The 7,966-nt window shown below is 49.2% G+C and overlaps 1 protein-coding gene across 4 annotated transcripts; it reads left to right on the top strand.

Annotated features, from left to right (window-relative positions):
• Positions 1–2,186: 2,186 nt before the first annotated feature.
• On the top strand, positions 2,187–7,545 carry TMEM106C (transmembrane protein 106C). 4 transcript variants are annotated; one of them, XM_082742148.1, is made up of 8 exons: positions 2,187–2,352; positions 2,857–3,068; positions 3,970–4,033; positions 4,530–4,689; positions 4,781–4,921; positions 5,374–5,423; positions 5,896–5,949; positions 6,816–7,545. In XM_082742148.1, exons 2-8 carry the CDS (start codon positions 2,885–2,887, stop codon positions 6,910–6,912), a joined length of 750 nt encoding a protein of 249 aa, XP_082598274.1. In that variant the 5' UTR covers positions 2,187–2,352; positions 2,857–2,884; the 3' UTR covers positions 6,913–7,545. The 4 variants fall into 4 exon arrangements, with proteins under 4 accessions (XP_082598274.1, XP_082598275.1, XP_082598276.1 ...); XM_082742149.1 differs by having other exon boundaries at positions 2,237–2,393; XM_082742150.1 differs by lacking the exon at positions 2,187–2,352 and adding an exon at positions 2,432–2,628.
• The last annotated feature ends 421 nt before the right edge of the window (positions 7,546–7,966 follow it).

Below are 7,966 nucleotides of genomic sequence, written 5' to 3' on the forward strand. Positions count from 1 at the left end.
TGTAGTGTGGACATCAGTCCTTGGCAGGGTTCCAACAGAGGCCTCAAGGTGAGGCAACACCGGGTGACAAGAGGGTGGGCTCATTCCCCAGATTCCCCTGGTAAATTCCCTAACAGAAGTGGGTCCTCAGACAAGAAAGCTGAACTTGGAAGAAAGGCCTTACACAGGAAAGAGACTTCCCTCTTACTAAGGGCAGATGTTAGAAGAGGATAGAAATCTAAGCATGGCCTCTGTAGTGTGTGATTAAAGCCATAACAAGCTTTACCCTTAGCTAGGTCTGTGACTGTATCTTTTTTTTTTTTTTTAATTTTTTTCAAGACTTTATTTATTTATTTGACAGAGAGAGATCACAAGTAGGCAGAGAAGCAGACAGAGAGGAGGAAGCAGACTCCCCGCCAGGCAAAGAGCCCGATGCGGGGCTCGATCCCAGGACCCCAGGATCATGACCTGAGCCGAAGGCAGAGGCTTTAACCCACTGAGCTACCCAGGCGCCCCTGTGTCTGTATCTTTTAAGATTAAATCCCACAGTGAGAGACACGCCACAAAACACAATTTTGGTGAGGAATGGTTATCTTTCTCATGTAATAAGAAGTCGTAAGATAGGTAGTCAGGGGCCTGAATGTGGCTCCAAATGCCACAGGGACCGAGGCTCCTTGTATGCTCCTACCCAGCCTCCTGCTACATGCATTTTTTTTCCTTGTGGTCACAAGACGGCTGCCCTCTCTCCAACATTAAGTCCAAATTACAGACAGGAAGAGGATGGTTGAAGGACCAGTTGAGTCTCTGCCCCTTTTAAGGAGCTTTCCAGGGAGCGCCACACAACCTCTGCTTATATCTCATTGGCTCAAACTGAGTCACATGGCAAGAAAGGCAGAGAGATGTATTTTTAACTGAGAATACCGTTGTCCCAAACACAGTAAGATTTTTATAAATAAAGAATATAAGTTAGTATAGAGCTTGCAAAGAGAGAGGTGGAGACCAGATTTCAGGAAAGAGAAGGTACAGGCTGGGAGGTAGAAAAAGAGGAACAATGGCTCCGTGTTGCTTCTGATAAACATTCTTTCCTTGACCAAACTTTAGTCAGGTTCCTAAAACTTCTCATAGGTCCATCTGTGTGCTTACTGCAGAATCCAGTTTTAGCAAGAACTCCCAACTCTGGATACCTGATCATTCTACCACCCCCCAGGTGATGTCTGATCACTCTGGCCTGTCTTCAGCAAGAATCCTCTCAGGTCAGTTTAGCCAGAATTCTTACCTTTGAAGTTTCCTCTTAGTAATTTTCCATGCACTGACCCCCACTCTGCTCCTTGGCTCTGAATTCCCACTTGCTCATGTTGTATTCAGAGCTGTGCCCGATCCCTTCCCCCCACAGCAAGTCCGAACTGCGTCTGTCCTTATGCCCATTGCCATCGCCCCCTTTAGTAAAGTCTGCCTTATGGTCTTTCACAAGGGTCATTCACTATGTCTTTTTCAGCTCTTCTTACTCGAAAGGCTCAGTGGACCGACTGTGACCAGCAGTTGGGCAGGGGGCTAGACAACAGGAGCACACCGCCTTCCCCACATGAGGAAAGAGATATAGAGGTGGCGGACCTCGGAGGTCGCCAGCTTCACTCCGCATTGCCGCTCAATTGAGAATCTCTCCTTTCTCCAGCATCATCTTAAGCAATGTCACCTGCTTAATGTCTGCCCTCTGCTGCAGGTTAAGCGTAACCTGGTAGTCTGTACAAAGAAACCCACCCTTTTATTTTTTAAAAGATTTTATTTATTTGAGAAAGAGAGCACAAGCAGGGGGGGAACCCACCCTTTTAAAAGTGTTCTCTAACCCCTTCCGTACATGCCTTCGTATGTGTGGACGACTAGCGACGGCGACGCCTAAAAGCCGCAGAAGGGCAGTTTCCATGTCTTCTAAGCATCTTTACACCCTCAGCGTCCACACTGCCCCTGTGCTCAAACAGCAGTTGAGAACGGCTTTGGCAGCTGCAGGCTCCTTCCTCGTTCCCAGGCAGAGGCAACGCGCCTCCGGACACTTGACTCAGGCACCTTTCAGCCTTTCTGCGGAAGCCGAGCGTCGCCTTCTCTCCCCGCCCGCCCTCTCTCCCCTGGTCGGCTCCCGGAGCCGCTCTCCACCGCCCTCCGCCAGCTGGGTTCCGAAGAGCGCATGCGCGAGCGTAAGCCGGCGTTTCCCCGACCCCGCCCCCCCTCTACCTCCTTCCCGGCGCCGCAAGTCTTCCGGCGCGTGCGCAGCGAGTGCGGGCTGCTGCGAGCACTGAAGAGGCAAGTAAACCTGCCGGAGCTGGCAGGTAGCTGCGGGTGCGGCCCGGAGAGGAGCTGCCAGGAGTCGGCGCCCTGCAGGTCTGGGGACGTCTGCGTTCGCTCACGCCTTGGCGACTCTGGTGGGCCCGGAGCGTCACTCTGTCAGGGGGCGTGACCTGAGCCCGCCTCCCAGGACTGGGAGTGGAGGGGGATGGAGAGCTCCAAGGCCTGTTGTTGATTTGGGGCTTGTTTGTCCCGGAAGGTTTTCTCGAGGAGAGAGCACAGAGTTTGCAAATAGTGGACGGGAAGGGGCGAGGCTGGGACCTGGTGGGAGCTGGGGTGCGCCGAGTCCCCGGGCTGTGAGGAGCTGGGCAGGTTGGCGGAGGGGCTGCTGTTCCCCTGGATATATGTAGCAGGTGGGAGGGAGGTGGGGAGCATTGCTACAAAATGATGATCCTGGTAGAAAACGCGCAGGTGTTTGAAATCACGAACGGCAGTTTGGTCATTTTTGTGTTTTCACTTTTCTCAGACAGAGAAGCAGTTTGCTCTCTTCTGGCGCGGTGGGGCCACTAACCTGCATTCGCTTGCCTCTCTATGCCCTAGGACATGACACAAGTGGCACATCCCAGCTATGGGGTCCCAGCATTCCACCTCTGCTCGCCCCTCTTACTGCAAGCGAAAGAAAGAGAACAGGGAGGATCTGCTGGCCGACAGGGAGCAGGAAGAAGCCATTGCTCAGTTCCCATATGTGGAGTTCACCGGTCGAGATAGCATCACCTGTCTCACGTGCCAGGGGACCGGCTACATTCCGACAGGTGAGAGGCTTTGGTAATCATGGGAAGGATTCCCAAGGTACGCACAGGGCTTCTTCCATCTCCCAGGCAGTGCTTTGCTTCTAGGCAGTACTGTCATAGTCGGAGACAGTGCCCTGAACAGGAGCCAATTGAGCTGACTTGATAAATTTGGGTAGGTTCCACAGCTTCTGTTGGCCTCCTTATATCTGAAAGCCCTTCTTCACTTCCACTCTTTTGTTCTTTGTTTCCTTGCTTTGGAACATCCAGTTTGCTTTATGCTGTGGGATCTGTTGACAGACCCATCTCTTTATTGCTCTCACTCATAAGGCCTGGCACAGCTTTGTAGGGGAACCATCTTGGAAGCTTCTTTTCAAGGAAGCAGGTAGTAAATCATTAACAGCCTAAGGTCTGGAAATATTTCAAGCGGGGAGAGAAAAACAGATGCTCAGGAGTGGCGCCTCCACTAAGAACAAGATCATCTGTCACTAAGTTGGCCCTCAGAAAGCCTTAACACTTTAGATGGAGAGTCACAGTTGTTTGCAGCTGGTAAGAACCCTAGAAACTATCCACTTTATAGGACATGCCTTCCTGTGACACGTGAGGTGACAGTGGCCTAGGGAGGGAATGACTACTTCCCCAAGGCCATTCGGCAGCTCCGGGCCATGGGGTAATACTAGAACAGGAACCTAGATTGCTCAACCTCCGTGTCATTGTCCTGGTAGGATTAATGTTTTGCAATTTATGGCACACTCTCTAGATTTGTTTCTTGTTCCTTAGGCCCAAAATGTGAAACCTGTATCACAGAAATGTCTAATTCCAGGCAAGCATGTGTGGCGGCAGGTTGATGTGCGACATAAAGGAGAGTGGCGTTAGCGCGTGGGATTTATTTTTATACCAAAATAATTGTTCGGTTCTTTCCTAGAACAAGTAAACGAGTTGGTAGCTTTGATCCCACACAGTGATCAGAGACTGCGCCCTCAGAGAACGTGAGTTTCATGCCTCTCACCTATCAATACTTAACTTCTGTCCTTTTTTCCCTAGTCCATATATTTATGAGCACCAGCTAACTTTTTGAAAACTTTTATTATCTGTTCTTGTAAATTCTCCATTTCCTTTAATACTCTGTGCTCAAGCAAGAGATCTCTGTCCCATCACAGTCTGGGATTATGGAAACTACTAGAAACATTCCAAGGGCCAAGTGAAAGAGTTAACTTGGAAGGTTTTGGAGAAGAGGGGTACTATGGGAGGTGAAGAAATGTTTCTGTCCCCAGAGCTCCTCTCTTCAGCTTCTCTTCCCAGATGACAGATAGCATTCAAATGGGTTTTCAAAGGCTTCTCCCCACTCCACTCATTCCTCCCTGGTTTGTGGTTCCTGGTTCTTTGTACTTTCCTCTTCCCCTCATTCCTGGTTTTGCGTTTTATCTTCACTAACTGGACCTTGATATCTGACTACCCATCTGGTTATGTGCTGTGTCATTCCAGCAAGCAGTACGTCCTCCTATCTGTCCTGCTCTGTCTCCTGGCATCTGGTTTGGTGGTTTTCTTCCTGTTTCCACATTCGGTCCTTGTGGATGATGACGGCATCAAAGTGGTGAAAGTCACATTTAATAAGCAGGACTCCCTTGTCATCCTTGCCATCACGGTAAGATGGAGGGCCTTGCTTCCCAGATTATGCACCTGCAAGTTTTGGACTCGGAACACTCATCCTTGTTTTCTCATTTGCCCTGATGCAGGCCACCCTGAAAATCAGGAACTCCAACTTCTACTCAGTGGCAGTGACCAGCCTGTCCAGCCAGGTTCAGTACATGAACACAGTGGTTGGCACATATGTGACCACTAACGTCTCCTTCATTCCACCTCGGAGCGAGCAACTGGTATGCTCTTCTCTTAGGGTCCTTGCTCCGTGGGCTTCAGAGAGGAGGAGTAGGGGACTCTGGGATGCTGTAGCCTCATGACTTTGCTCTCCATTTCATTTGCATTGTTAGGAACTGTTTGGTGAGGAAGATCTGACATGCCCTGTAATTATGAGAAAGTAGGAGAAAAATCAGCATTTAAGTGTTAGGGGAACAAAAGAATTTGTAAGAGCAAACAATTCACTACGAATCAAGAAGAGGAGGTATTATAGTCTGAGGTCTGTTGGCCCCTCAGAAGGGAAGGGGTTGCAGACATTGTTAGAGGGACACAGTCTGTATCAAGGACCGTCTTGGGGAAGTATTTTATATGTGACAGGAGAATGCTCCCAGGTCTGTGGATTGCTGATAATAGTACTGTTCTGTGTCAGGCAGGCCTGCCTGGCCATAGACTGATGCTGGTGTCTTATTTTCAGGTGAATTTTACTGCGAAAGCTGAGATGGGAGGACCATTTTCTTATGTATAGTAAGGACAGTGTTTGTTCTCTGTATGTGTGTTCTCTGCTGGATGAGGGGGTTTCAGAGTGTACTCGTTGATTGGGGCCAGTCCTCCCTTAAGTCCCAGGCTTTGGCCTGTGGGTTCCCTAAGCTTTGGCCATCTTGAGGTTTATTTGGAGGATGTGTTGTTGGATAAACTACTGAGGTGCTGGAATTTCTAAGAGAACAGTAAGCCACCAGAAACATCTCCAAGCTCCAGCATTTCTTAGTGGGTCTGAAAAAAAACAAAAAGTATTATGTGGAAGGGTGCATGGACACTGTGGGGACTCTGAGCTAGTGAGCCTTGGCAGCACTTAGGTCAGAAGGGAAGGGGAGGGTAGGAGCCCCAGGTAGGGCTGACCATGTAACTCAGTACTCTTCTGATGATACTTTTTCTTTTCTTTTTTCTCTTTTCCTTTTTTTTTTTAAACCAAACTGTCTCCCTGTTTGCTGTTCGGTAGCTTCTTCTGCACATTGCCCGATATCCTGGTGCACAATATAGTGATCTTCCTGCGGTACGTGGCTCTTCTCCCTGTTCCCTTGGCCTTTTGTGTTTACGTCCAGACCATCAGGCTGTGTGACCTCACCACCTCTGCTCAGGAGGTGCTGTGTGAAACACAAGGCAGAGGCACCTAACCAAAGAGGGGATACCCAGTGCCTTACAGGCACAGATAGAGTAGACCCTTGGGTATCCCCTAGATACCCCTAGATACAAATCACCAAATTCGTAGTTGGCAGCTAGAGAGTTTTCTCCATGAAGTTGGGTCTAGTTTTGTGATCCCTTTAGAATCCTAATGAGACTAGTAAAGAATTGAAAAGGTTCTCAAGGTGTAAGACTGAGCATTTGGCCAGGTTGCTTTCTGTCCACACAAATTACCCTGTGTCATGCATGGGTCTGCAGGTCTGGCCTAGAATCTTGACCACGGAATCTACTGATGAGAAGCACCTACTGTGGGCATGTGAAGTGTGAGGGTCTGGAGCAGGGTTTCTCAGCCTCAGCAAAGGATTCACAGTCCTTTGTTGTCAGGAACTGTCCTTTGCACAACAAGACATTTTACAGCATCTCGGGCCTCTGCTTGCTAAGTGCCAGGAACAGTCACCATTTTCCCTTGCCCTCAGTTGTAACACCCCAGACAATGCCAGAAGTTTCCTGTGGGGTAAAATTGTCCTGAGTTTAGAATCGCTTCTTGAGAAAGTCACCTCGTGACATAGCCTTTCTGTGAATGTACGAAATTCTGGTCTCCTGGTTACATAACCATGAAGATAATGCATCTGGGGCCCATGGATTTTGTTGTCTGAGCTTGCAAGAAGTTATTTAGGCAATTTTTCTTACTTTGTCTCAAAAATCGAATTTATTCTTCTTGGTTTTTTTTCCCCCCAGAACTTCAGTGAAGATTTCATATATTGGCCACATGACCCAGAGCTCCTTGGAGACACATCACTATGTGGATTGTGGAGCAAATTCCACGGCTGTTTAGAAACTGCTCTTGGTTCTTCCATGGCAGCACCTGCCAGAAGAGACAACATCTGTTCCCAGGGCCTGAGTTTCATACCTACCCCAGGTGGTAGAAGTAGAGGAGAAGTTGTTTCTCTTAATCCCCAGCAGACAACCTCCTGCCACTTGCAGGGAGAACTCTCTGTGGCGCCACCTGTGTTTCTCAGAACCAGCAGAATCACTGCCCAGTGCCTAGCCTGTGCCTAGCAAATAGTAGGCACTCAGAGCAAGTTTGAAGAATTGAATTCTAGTCTTTTCAGCTGTTCTTGGGGCATTACGCACTGAAACCCTACGGTGGTTCTAGGTTAGCAGACCATGGAGTGACGTGAAGGTTGGACTGTTCCGGCAGCCGCAGAATGGTCTCACTCGTCTGCCCAGAAGAGGCAGCAGGGTGAGAACATTTGAATACCTAAGAAAGCACAGACCGTTTAATAGGGGAAATTTTTGCACCTGTTCACAAATGCCTAGGAACTTCAAAACAAAACCCACAACTTTTTCCTGTAGAAAGCTACAATTGTTTTTACCAAGAGTCTATGTGAGGCTTGATTACCCTTCATCCATTGGCTGGAACATGGATTAAGGATTTGGTAGAAAAATAAACCCGGCTTTTGATTCATCTGCGTCTCCTCTGATTACCTGAATGTCTTAGGAGCCACCTTCAGGGGACTAGAACAGTTGCCTGTTAAGTGGGTCAGCACAGGATGGGAGGGAGGAAAAGGAGCCTGACTGCCCTGTCCCTGTGAGTTCCCCTCGGCCACAGCAGCCTTGCTTCTCTCTCCACCTGGCCCCCATGGTGACAGGCTGCCCCCCTGCTCTCCCAGGACAGACTGCTTCACTCTGTAGGTAAGGCAGACGCCTGCCCGGTGAAGCTTGCTTTCCTGTGGAGGAATAACTTCCCCCACCAATGGTCTGAGGCTGAAAGCTCCCTGATGGGTGGCCACCCTCTTGGCACCCAGAAAGTGGGCTGCAGCCCCATGACAGCAGCGAATCCCGTTGAGTAGCTTGAGCAGTTAGGTTTCAGAACTCGCTGAGCTGGG

The sequence above is a fragment of the Mustela nivalis genome, assembly GCF_964662115.1.
Source record: "Mustela nivalis genome assembly, chromosome: 7".
Taxonomy (NCBI): domain Eukaryota; kingdom Metazoa; phylum Chordata; class Mammalia; order Carnivora; family Mustelidae; genus Mustela; species Mustela nivalis.

Coding starts and splice junctions, on each gene's coding strand:
- TMEM106C (XM_082742148.1), top strand. CDS start 2,885: ATGGGGTCCCAGCATTCCACCTCTGCTCGCCCCTCTTACTGCAAGCGA. Junction 4,922..5,373: donor CACCTCGGAGCGAGCAACTG/GTATGCTCTTCT, acceptor TCTTATTTTCAG/GTGAATTTTACTGCGAAAGC. Junction 5,950..6,815: donor AATATAGTGATCTTCCTGCG/GTACGTGGCTCT, acceptor TTTTCCCCCCAG/AACTTCAGTGAAGATTTCAT.